This window comes from Haliotis cracherodii, unplaced genomic scaffold (assembly GCF_022045235.1).
Source record: "Haliotis cracherodii isolate W230 unplaced genomic scaffold, xgHalCrac1.p SCAF_8, whole genome shotgun sequence".
Classification (NCBI taxonomy): domain Eukaryota; kingdom Metazoa; phylum Mollusca; class Gastropoda; order Lepetellida; family Haliotidae; genus Haliotis; species Haliotis cracherodii.
This window is the reverse complement of record NW_027266341.1, coordinates 58,646,512-58,666,772: the sequence shown is the minus strand read 5'-3', so window position 1 is coordinate 58,666,772 and position 20,261 is coordinate 58,646,512. Positions and strand designations below refer to the sequence as shown.

The following is a 20,261-nucleotide window of genomic DNA, read 5'->3' as shown; positions in this document are numbered from 1 at the left end:
AGTGCATGCGTGCATCGTGAATATTGTCAGAATATTAGATTTATGGACCGTAGGTAAGTCCCTGTGTATGATCGTTTCCTATATGATACGCTGGAATGCATCTCAAACAACAGTATGACAGTACTGCCATGTTGAATTCAACCACAGTTTGGCATACAGGAAGTGACAAATACCTAAAGAACTGGTTATGCGCATTGCGCCCTGCCGCAGAATGGACTCATCCTAGGGTACGTTTCTGAATTTTGATTTTGGCTAGGGTACATTTCTGTATACAGACACGTACCTGGGGTGTATTTCTGTTGTACCTGCGCCAACAACCCCTTCAGCCCAAGTAACCATCACAAATGTCCTTTCTGTACTTAGTGAAACCCAATATACATAGTCCTGTCAAACCTCCATGCTTCCTGTAAATCACAACTGCCAACAGGTAATGTACACAGAAGCCTTGAACAGTTTTTACTAAAATATATATACTTAACAAACACCTCCAGCCTCATATTTCTGATACATTTGGACGAAAATAATAAGATTAATTTATTGTGGTCTTGAGTTGCATTCCTGCCTTCCCCTGAACCCTAGTCTGTCATACAGACCCTGAAACAAATATATACAATACAGCCCATGCAAGTCTATAATGTTTGGTCCCCGTGAAGATCTGGTATAGAATAGGTCTTCAGCAACCAATTCCTTGCCGTAAAAGGCGACTATGCTTGTTGTAAGAGGCGACTAACGGGATCGGGTGGTCAGGCTCTCTGACTTGGTTGAAACATGTCATTGATCCCAATTGAGTGGATCGATGCTCATGATATCAATCATTGGATTGTCTGGTCCAGACTTGATTATTTACAGACTGCCGTCATATAACTGGAATATTGCTGAGTGCGGCATTAAACAACAAACCAACCATCCAAACCATAATGTTTGGAGAGTCTAAGTTACTGAAGTATCTAAAAAAGAGGGGAATCTCTGGGCTCCTTTTTATTTTATGTTTATAAAGATGATTTAACAACTGTATTTTTCTGTAAGATATGTTCATTTCGGAGACTAGATGTTAGTCAACCTGAACATAAAAAGTGCCTACTCCCTGCAGTGGGGGGCCAACATCAATATGGAGCCTGTTAGCGCAGTTTTCCTCTACAGATGTTCTCCTACCATGTGGCTGACCTATTCCTACCTACACTGACTAGATCTCAACAGGTTCACCTATCAACTACAGTGCTGCTAATTCCATGTGGTTACCACATGTAACTCTCAATGAAGAGTTACTGTCAGCACTTCACATCAGATGGGCCAATTGCCTGTATTTGTATCTACTGATTCATCACACTGTTTGCCTCAAGGTCAGAGGTCATCAAGATGTGCATGTAGTAACCATGGCAACAACATGTCTGCCACCAAAGAAAACAAAGTTACCTATCGAACACACATATACATGCTTATACCCAGGGTATCAGGTTCTGCCTGGGCAGTTTTCACTAATGTGTTTGTTTTAGGGTGGCAACATGCATGGGTTTGATGTTTCATGGTGTTTGTTTTCTTACCACGTCTTTTTGCTGACCGCTTTCCGAGGTACAGTTGAGAAGTTCATCCTGTTGTAGAGGGGGATGTTCACATACGATCCGACTGGGTCCTCCCACATCTTGGAAAGTCTCTCGTGATCTGCTTCAAAAAAGTTCTAATATCCAATCCTACTTGTCAGTAGGATTGTTGAAGGACACAGAGGGAAATACCCTCTCTCAGTTACTGTGGAGCTCCTGAAAGGATCTCCTGCACTCGGGACTCTGTTTCGAAATTCCTGAATGTGGATCTCCTGGAAAGTGGATCTTAACAATGGATCTCCCAGGCTGGGGATCCTGAATGTGGATCTTCTAGAAGGAGGATCTCCCTAAAGGATCACTTGGTCCATTCATCTGACTATGGGTCCCTGTGACTAGAAATACCTGACCAAGAACAGCCTGGCTGTAGAACTTCCTGATTGAGAATCCAGGATAACTCAAGTCTTCACTGATCGAAGCCAGAAAAAGTAATCCTGTAGAAAAGTGAAAGCTGTGAGAACCAATCCCAGTCTATGCAGTGTTCCAGGTGCTGCGGGATGAGATAAAGCTTGAGGCGGTGAGGCTGGCTCTAGTTACACCATGCTTCCATTATGTCCCAAACACACTTTCCCCACTTGTTGACAGATGATTCTATATAATGGTTTCCACACAACTGCTTATCTGTGTGACACTAGAGCGCAATTGTTTGCACAGTTCCAAATCGGAAGTGTTGCACTCTAAACAAATCAGGTGCCACTTGATAGCATTTGTCGGATAATGGTATAATCCTGTGACAAAAATACACAGAATATGTTTTAAACCAGCCTCAGTGGGAGGCCCTTGCTGTTTACATTATCCTAAACAAAACTTTTGTTATGAGCAGCAGCCTTTATCAATCGGATCACGCTTGTGTTTAGGTTGCAAAGTGCAAGCCAGCAAACTGATGGAGGCTTATATCAGCTGGTATTTCGGCTTGACAAGGCAAAGTGCAACATTTGTAAACAAAACTCGAAATCAAAATAACACCACTTTACTTGAAATAATTACACCCAACTTGGCACTCATTGCAGTTTAACCATTCAATGTCTGAAGTGTTCACGAAAACTTGGAGTCCTCTTTTTCTTTCAACAACAAGTTGCTAGACATTCCTCCAGGCCTATCATTCACACTTCTAGTGATTACCTTTAACAAAAATGTCCCCACAACTTCAGCAACACCTTAGAAGTATCCTAAAATGTGACCTGTTCTCAACTCGGTGCCCCCACAAGTTGATTAGATAACAGGCATCCCCTGCTCCTCCAGCAAGAGATCAGTCCTGCCGGGCCTGGTATGTGACAGTGGTGGCTCCAGCACAGTGCTTACAAGGATGCTGCTGGTGGTGGGGGAATGAGTCAGTAACACACAATAAACACAGCACCACTAAAGTCCATGCAGGAGTCGAAAAACTTATTAATGTCAATTTTCTCCCTTCTTTCCTGACATATGATTTGTCTTGGGAATTTAATATGTCTGGCATAGACAATAATTCCTTCTGAATGTCAGGTTTATATCAGTCTGATGTTTTTACAAACCTTTCCCCAAAAGCCAATTACTTAGTGACACTGGATTTCTTGTAGTTAAAGATAAAAGCATCAGAAAGTTGGTCTTCGGTCACTTGGGGTTCTTTACTCCAGATGAAGATGCTTCAAAGTCATAACACTCTTGACTTCAGTGTAAGTATCCATATCGGTCTTCAGCACCATATACTCCTCCTCATGAAGAAGATCACTTTAGAACCACAGACATAAATAATGCCATCACCTCTTCACTGCCACATCAGTCAATAGAAAGGCTTTATAAAGCAATTATTCCCAATTCCACATTTAACTCTCAGTACAAACAATTACTCACTGCAGAACACAGTGGGATGTTTTCCCAGACTGCTTGGCAAGACTGATCTATCAGCATGCAGGTTGGATGTAAATGTTTCAATGGCAGGTAGACAGAGAGCTGTATGGTCAGCCCAATATATAACCATCCCAGCAGGGAGTTACCAAGTTCGCACAGATGCTACAGCGATGAGAGAATCGCAGCGATGTAATCAGACTAATTCCTGTAATACCTCATCCCAAAAGCCACAAATCTTCTGGTAGGATGTCATTCAAACTGGCTGTGAAATACCTCAATAGTAACAGAATAATGTCAGGCTATTAATAACGAAGTATTTTAGTCTCCACAGTTTTTCTAGTGTAACTTAATACATTAATCAAGGAGAGATACAGTTCACTTCCGATATATGTGATTTCCTGATAAGGCTTGTTGATGGTAGCTCAGGTTTCTTTATGAGCCCAGTTTATTGGCCATACTAATACCACAGCACTGTTATTACACATGCATGCTCCACATGGCCAAGTCCTGCAAGGTCAGTGGACAACTTGGTGGTAAATGACCCAGTTCAGTAAGGGTTAATCCAGCTATTTTTACAGGAGTATCGACTGTTTTCAGAACCAGTTTCCTTCCTTGATTCAACTAAAGCTTGTCTTTTGTTCTTCCATGAATGATGCTGTTTGTGGGATATTATCCTAACTATCTGTGCCGATCTGTCAGAAATTCACTGACATTTCCTGGGATTCCACATTACAGAGAGTAGTTTCCTTGAGAAAACAGCAGGTTGTTATGCATGAGAAGACGTAAATAAAGCCCAGATACCTGCTGAGCCTTGATGATATCACACTGGTGAAGATCTCACAGCTTTAACCATTGAATAATTATGTAAACAAACTATGATCCTGCAGAATGTCTCCTCTTGGCTATGTCGACCAGACGAAATGTGCTTCCTCGGGATTGGCTATACCTGTTGCTGTCTGCAACAATTTCATGGCAAGTCGTCAAGACAATATTATCTCATCTGAGTCACTGAATCTGTGACAGTTGTGGCATCTCATATATATCACCATTCACTTTTGACATTGTCTCCACAGAATCTTGTATCTTGTACCTGCCAAAAGTTTGGTCCCTGGAAGAATTTTTGCACCACTAATTCAAAAAGAAAAGTCAAGTCTTCCACTATGATGCCATTCAAAGACTTGGGAGTGATGCAGAGGAACTAAAACTGTGGTGGGGAGAGCCGTCTGCTCACCTGGAGGCCAAGAACTGAGATTGAACCATGTGGAGTCGAGAGCTGGGGAAAGTTCAGCACATGTAGGAGGCCGCAGATCGTCTGACCAGACCTGACACTAGTTGTTGTGATCCCAAACGACACAGCCCGTCTGCTCAGTGGGGAGCTACATATCTAATCTCTCCTGCTTTGAAATGTGACACCATCGTGCAAAATTCAAATCATGAGTCATTTCTCTGCTCTTATCCCAGTTGGATGATGTACTGACAGTCGACTCTCACTGCACAGACGGACCCACGCTGACTACCCCTCAGTCTGATCGCCACTAAAAATAAGTCTGGCCATATCACTCCTCAATATGAAGTACACCAATGCATAGTGTAAAGGGGGTGAGTTAAATTGGTATTGAAAATCTCCCTTCGGTTTAACACTTGCTCCTACACATAAACACAAGCAATAGCTAGGTTTATACTGCACCAGGTGTAATCAGTCCAATATAATGTTTTCCAAGCTTTATCTCTCGCCCAGCTGCAACAACACTAACGGTGCTGACAGTTCAAACAGTTGCAGGGATACAGATCTCAAAACTCTGCCACATTTCTGGAATGTCTGAATGAAACAAGCTGAGTTGAACTTTGTAAGTATGGCTGAATCAACCTGTGGACTACCGTGTGGGACAGACAGTGAGGAAACGAGGAGTGACATGAGTTTCAGCTGTCTTTCTGAATCAATGGAGATAGTTCTGTACAGGAATGTCTAGCATGTTGGGCTGGCATGTAAACTAGTGAAGTGGCCCCACTGCACAGAACATGGCACTGAGTCAACAACAAGCATGTCCAGCAGCACATATGGAGCCAGGCCATGAAGCCAGGCCATGAAGCCAAGTCATGGAATTAAACCATGGAACCAAGTCATGGAGCCAAGTCATGGAATTAAACCATGGAACCAGGCCATGGAGCCAAGGCATGGAACCAGGCCATGAAGCCAAGGCATGGAACCAAGGCATGGAACCAGGCCATGGAGCCAAGCCATGGAGCCAAGGCATGGAACCAGGCCATGGAGCTAAGCCATGGAGCCAGGGCTCACTTGCACAAAGCGATCTTAGCATTAAGATGATCGTAACTCCCATACTTTAACAAAGGCTTACAATAGTCTTAGCGCTAAGATCGCTTTGTGCAAGTGGGCCCAGGTCATAGCACCAGGCCATGGAGCCAAGCCATGGAGCCAGGCCAGGGAGCCAAGCCATGGAGCCAGGCCATGGAGCATAGGGGCAGGTAGTTACATGATGGGGATCATGATCAATCTTCAGGGGTGGGAACCATCTGCAGGGGGAGGGACATCTATAGTGGGGTGGGTGGGGCGAATTATCTACTTGGGAAGGCCATCTATCTATAGGTTAGGGAAGGTGCAGTTTATAGGGTAGGAAGGGACTGTGTACCTGGGGATGAGCCATCTATAGGGTAAAGAGCATCCATAGGGGTTGGGAAGGACTATCTACAAGGGACATTTATTAAACCAAATCATGAACACATTTGCATCAGAAAACTCATACCAATAAATAAGTATAAAACATTTGATTTTTGATAATGGTGGGATGGAAAGTGACACAGATGTATGAATATATATTATTCAATCACAGTACTATTGGAGACAGAAAAGTACCAAAACAGGCTGGATCTGACACTGAATCACCTCTACATTCCTTATAAAAATGATAAAAAGCTGCTATCCCCATTTAACTCTGTCCAATCTATATATCGCTGTAACCACCGTTGCATCCCTCCTGCTCAGGAGAACTGAGGTCAGTGTGGTTGCTAATGATGGCAGATTATAGCTCTCATTTCCATTTTGAGAAGCTGTGATAACTCTTTGTTAGTCACAGATAGGGTTATCAGACAGGAGCTGTTTTATGCCAGACTGGGAGACAGAGGTGCTCCGAGTTCACAGATCCCAACATGGAGGCATGTCGGTGGGGAGCAGATGAGCCACAGCCACAGAGTTAGAACCGAGTGTTAATGTAATGTAATGTGTGAGGAAAACTATTTAACAAATATCTGAAATAGAGCATCACCCATGTGGGTCGCTAGAGAGAGTGAAATAACTTTCAAATACTCCAATACATGCATTTTAGTCATTCTCAAAGCTGATTGGTTAGGTATAGCTTCATACCCCTGCATAGTTCAGCACAACATTATGCCACCTGTTTTTCATTACATCATAAATCAATGGAAATAAACAGACAAAGTTGAGTCATCACACAGAAGGTCGATTTCAGTGAATTTCTTTTGTTTCGTTGACCTTTCATACCTTTCTCTTCACTTAACTTCAAATAGTGAGTGAGTGAGTATGATTTTACACCACTTTTAGCAACATTCCAGCAACATCATAGTGGGGGACACAGAAATGGCTTCACACATTGTACCAATGTCAGGAATCGAACCCATGGTCTTGGGCGGGTCTTGGGTGAATGCCTGAACCACAAGTGAGTGAGTGAGTTTGATTTTATGCCGCATTTAGCAATATTCCAGCAATATCACGGCGGGGGACACCAGAAATGGGCTTCACACATTGTACCAATGTCAGGAATCGAACCCATGGTCTTGGGCGGGTCTTTGGTGAATGCCTGAACCACAAGTGAGTGAGTGAGTTTGATTTTACGCCACTTATAGCAATATTCCAGCAATATCACGGCGGGGGACACCAGAAATGGGCTTCACATATTGTACCCATGTCGGCAATCGAACCCGGGTCTTCGGCGTGACGAGCGAACTGAACCACAAGGCTTCCACACCGCCCCTTATTTCAAATAATGATAATTGGTAATATAAAGAATATTCAGATTATCTGTTCCCAGAATGCTGTTTATGTTTATGTTGCTGTTGTTAATGCCGCACTCAGCAATATTCCAGCTATGTGACAGCGGTCTCAAAATAATCGAGTCTGGACCAGACAATTCAGTGATTGACATCATGAGCATCGATCCACGCAATTGAGATACGATGACATGCATCAACAAAGTCAGTCAGCCTGACCACCTGACCACGTTAGTCACCTCTCACAACAAGCCTAGTCGCCTGTTACGGTGACCTGATGTCAGGCTTGGTGACTTAAACTTTACTGATTGTGTATGATCAGATCCCGTCATGAATCATTTGCTCACTGTATTACTCACTGATTTGTCTGCTCCAAAATTGACTATTGCTGAGAGTGGCATAAAAAGAGAACCTTCCCGGATGTGTTTGTACTTGGTCATGTTGTCAGTAGCTGACCCATTAAACATGATTAAAGTGCATCCCTTCCTGTTTGGAAAGGCTGCATCCATGCCTGAACTGGAATCAACTATTTAGTAGCATTCTGTTCTTTAATGTTCAGTGGTATACCGTGACAACATTATCAGTTTCCATAGCAACACAGAAAACTAATGAGACACAATGTCCACGCCTCGTACTTACTGATTTCCTTTATTGCTGTTGAGATTTATGAATCAAAATACTCACTGCAATTCCACTTTTTTTTCATCTGCAATTGATCTGACTCAGCATAAGCCACTGTCCTTGGGCTCTAGTTAGGAGACATGATATCTCCAATCAATAGTGATAACGAGTGCACAAGTGTCATCGGGACAAAGTAGGGAAAAATAGGTTTACAGGATATGTTTTAAAGTTCGGAATCTCATCACCAAACATAAAAACACAAATTGTAAAAACTGTTCATCAGGGTTTTGCCAAGAAATGAAACAGAATTTCTTCCAATTTTCATTTTTAATGGGTGGTTCTTCTTGCGATTATTGATCAAAGATAGGAAAAATCTATTCCAGTGATTAAGAAACAATTTACAAATATATTTAGTTGGTGCTAGGCTGAGTTCCAAAGAAAAATGAAATGGTCATATCATCCACTTAGTACACTGGTGGAGTGAGTGAGTGAGTTGGGTTTAACGCCGCTTTTAACAGTATTCCAGTTATATCACGGCGTGTCAGCTTAATGTGGGAGGAAAGCCCAAAGTGATCAGGTCTCAGACGTTTACCACTTCGTTGAAACCGAGCACGGGTATGGTGCTGACAAACCTAGAAAAATAATCGGGATTTGAACCCACAACCATAGGTTTCTGGCATGCCCAAGGAACGCAACTCTGCACAGCGAATCGCGGCGCCTTAGACGACTGGGCCACCCGTGCCCCCCTACACTGGTGGATCAATGCTTTGCAATTAAGTAAAAAATTACTAATATTTCAACAACTGCTTTGTGGCCTGAGAAGCAAGATATTTCAGACATGGTTTTTTAAACATGAGTTATCTGAATATGATGTGACATGAGTGCAGTGCAGTTCAGCTTGTCTCACTGCTCTTGCAGTTCAACATCATTAACCTACTGTTACAAAAACACAAAAAAGTGGGTTTTTTAATTTTCACTTTTGCACTTTTCATTATTTTGGGGTTGGCAGTTTCCGTGAATACATTTCAGTAGAAACTGCCCTGTGTTGTGGCCAAGAGGTCAATCACTTCAGTGACCAGTTTAATTTAGTCAAATGATTTTCAACAGTCAACGTTTTCTACAATCTGTGAAATGGGTTGGTCTATCCCGTGGTCACCCATACAAGTACGAGTTGTCAGCATTGGAGTGGTATTTTTTTTACATCTGTGTAGTGACTTCCTATTCACCATATGAAAGATGCAGGTTCATATCCATGGCATATTTAAGATAAATGGTGGATTCTCACATTTCTTCTATGGATCCTTCTATGGCATGTCCACAAACATAATGAATGATAAACTCTAACTTTGTATAAGTATCACCGTCCCCAAAATAAACTCCAAAATAAATGAATCCTAGTTATACTAAGAAGCCTAAGGGCTGGGATAGTTCAGGTGGAGGCAAAGAAGAATTACAATGATAAACTGGGCCCCTACCCTGATATCTCAACTGATGACATCATAGGTGAATTGGCTATACAGCAACAAATTTGACAATAAATGTCGTGACTTTAATAGCCTGACCTCCAATAGATGCCTGACCTCCAATACACACCTGACCTCCAATAAATGTCTGACCTCCAATAGATGCCTGACTTTAAAATAGATGCCTGACCTCCAATAGATGCCAGACCTCCAATAGATGCCAGGCCTCCAATACACACCTGACCTCCAATAGATGCCTGACCTCCAATTGATGCCTGACCTCCAACAGATGCCTGACCTCCAATACACACCTAACCTGCTATAAATGTCTGACCTCCAATACACCTGACCTTCAAATAGATGCCTGACCTTCAAATAGATGCCTGAACTTCAAACAGATGCCTGACCTCCATTACATACCTGACCTTTACTAGATGCCTGACCTCTATTACACCTGACCTCCAATAGATGCCTGACCTCCAATACACACTGACTTTCAATAGATGCCTGACCTCCAATACACACTGACCTCCAATAGATGCCTGACCTCCAATAACACTGACTTTCAATAGATGCCTGACCTCCAATACACACTGACTTTCAATAGATGTGTGACCTCCAATACACACTGACTTTCAATAGATGTGTGACCTCCAATACACACTGACTTTCAATAGATGTGTGACCTCCAATACACACTGACTTTCAATAGATGCGTGACCTCCAATACACACTGACTTTCAATAGATGCCTGACCTCCAATACACACTGACTTTCAATAGATGCCTGACCTCTATTACACCTGACCTTCAATAGATGCCTGACCTCTATTACACCTGACCTTCAACAGATGCCTGACCTCTATTACACCTGACCTTCAACAGATGCCTGACCTCTATTACACCTGACCTTTAACAGATGCCTGACCTCTATTACACCTGACCTTCAAGAGATGCCTGACCTCTATTACACCTGACCTTCAAGAGATGCCTGACCTCTATTACAACTGACCTTTTATAGATGCCTGACCTCCCTTACACCTGACCTCCAACAGAAGCAGGACTTGAATAAGCGTCAAAACCAAATCACGCTAATAGATTCTGAATCAATAAAAAAACTGCCAGGTTATGAAATTTCGAATTTAGTACATGCTTGAGGCTTCCATAAGGGCAAATATGGTATATGCCAATTTCATCAATATGTTAAATGATCACCCTTTTAGCGCCCGTTGCCAGCAAACAGAAGGTGCCGGAAAACAAGCTTCCCGAAGGACAAACAGTATTTCCTTGTGAATGTAACAGTGGCATAATTAGTTATCAGGTATATTGCTGTTAATAGCACTGTACACATACCTCACACTACAAATCCATTAGCGGTTGAGCTCCATAGTAGGTAATAGACCCTAAAATGATGTATAAAACTTTTATAGTTTAATGGCTTCCATTTGGGATGATCTCTGAAGCAGACGTGAAACTTAGTGGCATCTGACATTTTGGATATATGCCCACAAGTGAAACAATTCCAAAATCCATAAAAGAATTAAAACAAATTAGAACCAAAAATGTAGAAAGATTCTGAAACTGGCAACATCTATCCCATTTTGAGAAGAACAGGATTTTATTACCACGACAAAGTATTTCTGCGATGTTCATCTCACTCTTCCGATCGACTATTCATTTATGGTCCATGGCTGCTGCTCAGTGGGACAAGACAGGATATGATTATATTTCTGGACCAGACATGGTAATGGTTGCATCAATAAAATCCATTGATTACTCAATGTTGGTGATCAGGCTTTACTTTTAACCTCCCACTGCTCCCCCTCGTAACCACCATTTCCAGCTTGTGTAATGGCTGAGATATATTGGATTCATGGAATATGACACTATGGCCTGGTGTCACCCATCTCAAAACTGGAGATCCTGACAGCGAATATGCCACGAGAAGGAGATTCCTTGGATTTCGGTCGATGAAAAATGTTGGAAAAAATTAAATGGATTTCAAAATTAGAATAAGGTTGGAAGCAATTTTTGAAGAGTTTCCCTGAAAAAATTCAGATGAAAAAAAAAAGTAATGCATTGGTTATGTATCTATTAGGCTACCAAACATGATAATAGTACATTAAAATGTTGACAATTGGAACATCTTATCGGAAACACCGTAATGGTATACCATCATGATACACCAAGGTCAAAAACACAAAGAAGGGTTACGGGTACAATTTGCCACCACTGAATAGAAACCATCCATACTTGTTGCCACATACAACCATCCAATCCACACTATTTGTCACATAAAACCATCCAATCTACACTAGTTGTAACATACAACCATCCAATCCACACTAGTTGCCACATACAACCATCCAATCCACAATAGTTGTCACATACAACCACCCAATCCACACTAGTTGCCACATACAATCATCCAATCCATGCTAGTTGTCACATACAACCATCCAATCCACACTAGTTGCCACATACAATCATCCAACCCATGCTAGTTGTCACATACAACCATCCAATCCACACTAGTTGCCACACACAACCATCCAATCCACACTAGTGGCCTTAAGAGTTCATGGGTAGCCCAGTCATCTGGTAGCACTGCATGTCTCAATGCACACTTGATGATTTCCTAACTGTGCCTGAATCCTATTATGATGGAGACTGCCGCCATGGTCTAGAGGTAGAGTGTTCGCCCAGGGAGCGGAAGGTCGGGTGTTCGATCCCTGGACGTATCCCACCAAAAGATGTTAAGAGATGTTACTTGTCGTTACCCTGCCTGGCACTCAGCATTTTAAGGAGATAACACAAGGACTGGTCAGCTCGGAGTCAGGATCCTGTGTCTGAAGTGGTATTCATGTTAAACTGTGGCTTGGTATGTCAGTGGGCTAGCACTACAATATCAGCAATAGTCTGGACTGGTACACAGACAGACAGACAGACACGTCTCTTAGATGTACATGATATAATTTTAATAATCCTGGACGCGGCATTAAACCCCATTTCACCTCACCTACAATGATGGGTTCAAATCAAAGATTCACATTCACAGATTTGAATTCTATACCTATGCCCAACTCAACCCAACTCACCTACTCACAAGAACCAGAATAAAGTAATGAAGAACTCTCCCACCCACAAACTGAGAAGGTGGTCTTGGAAGAGACTGTTGAAATAGATAAAATTCAAAATACACAGGCCAACCTCCACAAGCTCTTCCACAAACCATAAGTGTGTAGCCACTAAAACCACCTTCAATCAATGGATTCTACAAATGTAAGTACAACATTAACCAACTCAGAACTGACAGTTTATCATCACAAAAACAGGCACTATTTACCAAAGGAGTTTGTTACATTCATGTAACAGCTGAACATATGTTAAAAACAATCGGCCAAAGTAAACAGTCATATGCATTCTCTGGTTCAATAGCTTTCACTTCTCTGCCAAACGTACCGCAGGTTGAGGACGGCCATGCAAATAGACGGAGAAGTACTGAATAAAACAAGATGCAATGATTACAAGATACACAGAAATTATAAGGAGATTACTATTTGGCATTTCGCCTGAATCAGCGGAATATATCAGCAGCTCCAGAGAAAAGCTCTGCTCCCGCTGTTCCAACCCTTCTGGCTGATGCTATCCACGAGATAGCAGACCTTTTCATCGTGATGTTGAGAGCAGTTCCCAGGATATATTGGTTGATGATGCAAAACCGGTGTGAAATTTATGACAGAAGATAGCATGTAGGTTGTTATCTCGTATCACTTGGGCGTACAGAAAAACTCCTATTACTCATAAATTGGCAGATTGTATTGGACTCTTTTTAGGATAATGGATCTCACATGCTGCCTCAAGGAAGTTGTCTTTCTTGAAAAAAAAGTTTGAACCATTTCAAATGTACGTATTTCCAGTGGTATTATTTTACTCTTAGTGTTACAAGGTTACATAGTGCTTCTAAATTATTACAAATCAGTTTACTAATGAAATCGCATCATTTAACATATGATGGGTAGGTTTCTCGGCAATATAAAGGCCAACGGATAAATAAAAGGGTATCTGTTGGGATTATTTACAGAAGATGACAAATACCCCTGGCCCCCACAATAGCTAAAGGTACCACTTCATCTAACCCCCCCCCCATTGATACATGTACTAAGTTTGGATGAAAAATCTTTCCTGTTTTTCAAGTTGTGCCATGGAGGGACTAGATGATGACTATATCCCCCCGCATCATATTCCGGGGAGATAGTAAATAAAAGGACAGGTAGGTGCAACTTTCAGTGTTTACAAACAAGTATGGCATCACCAGAGTCAGAGTTGACAATCGGGGAACAATTACAGGATAATTGTTGTCATTGTCAAAACAATAGTCTCAGATACCAAACATTGGTGTCTAAAAGTGGCACAGCTTAGGCCTTTCACAAGTGTAGACAACTTTCGAGATATAAAAATGCTAAGGAAGTTAACAAGGATTGTCAGGATATCAGTACCTACACTGTTGTGGTTTTGGATCTTTTCCCGAAATAAAACCATTTGGATCAAATGGTTTCGAAATTTGAGATAAATGACAGCATTTTGTAATCCTGTTACAAATGTTATGACAGGCCAGGCAAACTACACAAACATGACATCCATAGGCTAGAGTAGTGTCCCTTTGATAAAGGGTAATTACTCTAGCTGGTGGACTGACGGATTTCTGCAAAATGCGATCACTGACAAATTATCTGAAGGCATTTATCTGTAGGTAACTCTTAGTTGGAACTATGCTGACTGTTGCCACTGCCAAATTGACAAATCACTGACATTGTGAAGTAACGTACTAATGCACACATTCCCGAAAATGTTGCAATGTTTAGATACCTATTGTAAGAGATGAAAATACTTTTTTGATGATAGAATTAAAGACTGACATTAAATCATACGGAAGTCATCATGCTTGTGTGTTTTGGGATGGTAAATACGCTGTATTAGAAATATACACAATGCATTTAGATCGCCACGGCAAAATACATTGTCGGATAAGTTCTACTGATGTGAAGACCAAAATAGTGTAAGAAACCAACAAAACACAGCAATATCTTTCATAATTTCATTTCACATACACCATACACATACTTAGACTAACATTTTGTTTCTGAAATGAAAACATTTTTGTTGTTGTCTTTTAATCATTTCAATCTCTTCATTTTCATGACTGAAGAAACACATGCAAAATAATTGTACGAGGACTTGCCTGGGTCATAATGAGAGAATGCCAAAAACTTTTGGTGAGGTGAGGTGAAATGGGGTTTAACTTCGCGTCCAAGATTATTGCACTTATATAGCGACGTATATAGCGACACAGTATACTGACTCCGAGCCGACCAGTCCTTGTCTTCGGTCCTTAATGGCGAGCGCCAGACAGGGTAACAACAAGTACCATCTTTTAACCTCTTTTGGTATGACGCGGCCGGGGATCGAACTCCGGACCTTCCGCTCTCCGGGCGGACGCTCTACCACTAGACCACGGAGGCGTTCCCGAAAACTTTTGAGATAACTAGCCAAAACATGGCTCTAAGCACAATTTTCAGTGGAATTTAGTGTTATCACATGGATCATTAAAAACTGAGCTTACTAGACTCAGGCTTCGGACTAGTGGCTAAAGTCACAGACTGAGATGTGACAATTACGCATGAAGAAATGGTTTCGTAATGGTGACAATTACATTTTCAGTACATGCATACCATATCAGTTTGAATATTCCTTCCACAGTGAATTGGTTCAAACCTGCAGATGCATGTTACAAATATGACAAAAATACTACCTTAATCAATAAGTGGCATCTTCTGTTGAAGTAAGGCAAGACATCCAATAACTGATTCTCTGTGATGTAAGCAGTGCCCTCCAAACTGACTTACACAGCAATCGATTGCCAATCCTTTACTTCGTAGCCTTTGTTGTGAACGGTGTTACAGGGACTGTAGATTTCAATGAGATTCCCCATGATGTAAACACTGCCAGGAAGTGATGAGACTGAAGGGTTTGTTGACCAACATAATGAGAAAAAGGGCTTGTGCACATTCCACCAGGGGATATATCTTTTAAATAAGACATTCAGTGGAGCTCTCCTGACAAGACCAAAAGAGGTTGTGTAGGAAAATTAGATTGCCCAAAGTCTCCACTGCACAAAGTCATCGTAACACTACAATTGTCGCAACTTCAACGAAGGACCTATTAAGTATAATACTTACAAAAAGGAAGCCTCATGATGGCCACAGTGTTACCACTGCTTTGAGAAACTGGGCCCATGATATGACAGGTTCCTGATCGCTTCACTTCCAGGACACTGACAGATTGTCATCCCAAATGTAAAGATTTCTTTCCAGTTTGATATTCAGGTCAGATGAGGTGAGGTGTGTGTGGATACCTTTGATACTATGACCTTGTTGCCATGTAGTTACCTTTGATACTATGACCTTGTTGCCATGTAGTTACCATTGATACTATGACCTTGTTGCCATGTAGTTACCTTGGATACTATGACCTTGTTGCCATATAGTTACCGTTGATACTATGACTTTGTTGCCATGTAGTTACCTTTGATACTATGACCTTGTTGCCATGTAGTGAACTTTGATACTATGACCTTGTTGCCATGTAGTTACCATGGATACTATGACCTTGTTGCCATGTAGTTACCATGGATACTATGACCTTGTTGCCATGTAGTTACCTTTGATACTATGACCTTGTTGCCATGTAGTTACCTTTGATACTATGACCTTGTTGCCATGTAGTTACCTTGGATACTATGACCTTGTTGCCATGTAGTTACCTTTGATACTATGACCTTGTTGCCATGTAGTTACCTTGGATACTATGACCTTGTTGCCATGTAGTTACCTTTGATACTATGACCTTGTTGCCATGTAGTTACCTTTGATACTATGACCTTGTTGCCATGTAGTTACCATGGATACTATGACCTTGTTGCCATGGAGTTACCTTGGATACAATGACCTTGTTGCCATGTAGGTACTGTTGATACTATGACCTTGTTGACATGTAGTTACCTTTGATACTATGACCTTGTTGCCATTTAGTTACCATGGATACTATGACCTTGTTGCCATGTAGTTACCTTGGATACAATGACCTTGTTGCCATGTAGGTACCGTTGATACTATGACCTTGTTGCCATATAGTTACCTTTAATACTTACAGTCAAATATTAGTTATACTTTAAGCCTTAGCATTCATTCAATAGCTCTGGGAGCTTTCTCTCAGCTCAAGCTCCACCAACTGTCACACTGCATGCTTGTGACTTACAGCACTCTTTGTCCCAGTGTAGTCCCAGTCTTTTGTCTCTTTGATAGCCCAAGCTGAACATACATAGTTTGACTTCAAAGTTTGAACTTCATACATTCAAATCAGTTTCCAGTTTAGTCTTGAAAGAAATACATGCGATTTTGTCATTGTTTCCTCATGTGAGGATTCAGAGGGACGTGGATATTCGTGGATACGTGAGGTTAGTGAAGTGTGTTGTGAAAGCCTAGTGATAAGGAAAGGGTTGCTTACCTTGCAGAGTCAGCTTGACGAAGGGGAGATGGAAGGGCTGTAACTTTCTGTCGGTTTGCATCCGTTCTCGACACTGTCTAGTTTCGATCTGTCGCTTGTCATGGGTCAGATTTTGCAGGTAAGATGATCACGTACCTCAATCATGCCCGGAAACATCCGAGTAGCATCAGATGGTCAGTCCAATATATCTCGATATAAGTGTGTGGAAGCACCGATCATTACAAGAGTATGTTGTATAGATTAGAAATAGGATGTCTTGTGTAGTATATTTCTTATTGGACTGATTAGAAAAATAGTGTATTAAGTACATGTATATATAAATATTTGTAGATGAACCCACAGTTCAGTGAGTTATTGATTATCTCAACAATTCAGTATGACTTATCATTAAACTCTAACCTACCGGTACATAATATCAACTTATTCCATGTTATAACCTGTCAGTAATGTCAAGTATCTTGATATGAGCAATTGATGAATCTGGGAAAGTGCAGGTGTATGAATGTTACATGCCTGCAGCCTTAGAAACTTGCACCAGTCCTATAGTCCTTGCCAAACTGCCCAATAGTTAAGGTATCATAAGGACCAGTAGAAATTTGCACTTTTTTATGGTTTTGCAATATGTTATCATTATAAGGTCTAGTGAACAAAAACTGTTAGTTTCTATCACTGGTATACATATATATATTTTTCTGCATACATATTTATTTCTTATGCAGATGTGTCACTGGCAACGTTTGCTGAGCATGAGTGTTGGTGTGTCGTGGTCTCATCAGTGCTCCCAGCACGGGTTGTGCCAGTCTGGTATGATGGAATGTCATGTTAGATGTATTTACATGTACCTATATCCCATGTAACCAGTAATTGTTCATGTATTCCTAAAGTCACAAACAGTATGTACTTTACAGGTATAGCATTGTATTGGATGTTTGGTATTCAGAAATGAACAATGAGTGGCAGTTGTGTATCGTACAATAAAACACTGCTGGGTAGAATAAACCATGAGGGGCCCAGTAGGTTTTATCTTAGGACTGGGACGAGTCTAAATTTACTACCCCGGTACCCACCCACCTATTACCCGACCCTACCCAGGTACCCGCTGTAGGTCTCAAGAGATAGGTACAAAATGTCCGATTGGGAATAGTTTGACTGTAGCCCTGGACAAAATATATTTAGATACACGTATAAATCGATCTGGTCATGCATACACTGAAGTTGACTGAAGTTTTATCTTTATTAAAACATATAAACGTCTGGGTGCATAGTCAGAGAGAAATGCAAACATTAGTGACTTGCAGTGTAACTGTATAGTTCTATATCATTTTTGTCATTAAACGATATATCCCATGACCAACAAAGGTCAGGGTAGTTCTGTGGGAACCCGGGTCCTTCGCAGCCCGTCCCAGCCCAAGTTTATCTGTACCATTTCTCCCAATACCGATTTTCATTTCTCTCCCACTTTTGGATGCGATCGTTCGGCCACTGCGTTTATCTGTAGTGCCCAGTTAAATCTATGGGGAACAACTCACTAGACTCTTCAAGTTGTTAGAGCATGTTTGAATCTCCAGAAATGACATCATCATGGAACAATGTTTTATCATGAAATAAACCATGCTTTGTTTCTCATTGTTCTTTGCAACTTATCGCGTAGCTAGGATATATTTACCTATAAATATGGTATATGAGTATCTTGATTTATTGTCCAGATACATATTACTAGATGGATGTATTGTAAGTGATATTTATTAATGTAAGTGATATTTAAGGATTGAAGTTGTATTTGGTGACGTTCATCAGCTGATGAAGACAGTGCCTCACGCGAGCAAATTTACCATGTAGCGCTTTGAGGCACTGTCTTCATCAGCTGATGAATGTCAACTTCAATCCTTATATTGACAGATACATAAATCATAACAAAACAATCCATTATACATCACACTTTAATTATATAAAGGGAACTATATCAACCTGGAGAGTCGTGATGTCATCTGCCCCAAACATTCCATTTGGAGTGACATCCCTTGGTTTTACAAACGGCAGAAAATGGTGGCTACGGCAATGTCATTCACTTGAAATAAAAGTTCCCAGTAGAGTTAGATTTGGAAAAAGATCCAGACCAGGCTGATGCTGAAAATGGATTGATATTAACGTCCTGTGAACTTTGGGTGTGTGTTTGAGTCATACTACGACTGCTGATGACAGGGGTTACCGCTTGAGGCGGCACCGTTGGATTTCCAAAGCAATACACGACAGTGTGGAGCTCAGTGATTTCTTTTGGTAAGTCAAGCATTCTCTGTTATAGCTTCGAATGGACGCTTCATTTCGGTGACCCGACATACACACATGATCTGTCTGGCTTCAAAGCCTGCATCATTCATAGCCTGAATCGATGTCGCTCTCAGACAGTGGACTGTGTACCATTTGGAAACATCAGCCTTGATACCTTTGAAACTAGTTTTCCCTAATGATTTACAAGTAGCCTATACCATTTTTGGTTATTTTTAGACATTGAGGAATTCCCCTAAAGTAGTTCTGTAATCATGTGACATAGTGACATTCATCATCGGCAAATGAACCACAGTCAGCTTGGTAGTGTTCACCTAAGCAAGGTCACCCACTACTGTCAATATGTTTATTTACAAAATGGAGATAGTAAGTGTAAAAGTTTGTACATATTTATTGGATTTTATTCTCCATTAGTTATTGTCATTGACTCAGGATGACATACTCATACCACCATATGGCATAAACATCATCAGACCCCAATTGAGGTCATTTGGGACTACTCCTAAACCATCAGATGCCCCAAACCTAGCACTGTTACATCATAGCCTGATCCCCAAGCTGTCCCCCATCTTATAGTTTATCTATTCTTCCTATGCTAGTGTTGTCCAATTGCTTCACCTCATGAATATTCCAATCTGACTGTAAATAATAAAAAATCCACAATAAAATCTGACTATAGAAAACTTCCCAGTTAGGATATCATACACGTGACCTTATCTCAATCCATTTATTGAACCTATATAGGCTAGAGAAAACTCCTAAAAACACTAGTTTTGTCTTTTATGACACCATGAATTTCCTCCCTGTAGCTCATGCAGCCAGTGGCAACATTTGACAACACAAGTGGCAGCATGAAAGTGTGAGAAACAGATGTTGAGTTG

At 41.1% G+C, this 20,261-nt stretch overlaps 1 protein-coding gene across 2 annotated transcripts in view; it reads right to left on the bottom strand.

Moving 5' to 3' along the window:
* Nucleotides 1-20,261, bottom strand: part of LOC139450680 (kelch-like protein 5) — a 182,761-nt gene that overhangs the window by 126,523 nt on the left and 35,977 nt on the right. Inside the window, exon 1 of one of the 2 annotated variants that reach the window (XM_071232480.1) lies at nt 1,542-1,878. The exons of the other annotated variant lie outside the window; for it this stretch is intronic. Within the exon in view, the coding sequence (XP_071088581.1) occupies nt 1,542-1,639 (98 nt within the window). The 5' untranslated portion in view covers nt 1,640-1,878. Of the gene's footprint in view, nt 1-1,541; nt 1,879-20,261 lie in introns of those variants that run through there. 2 annotated transcript variants of the gene reach the window in all.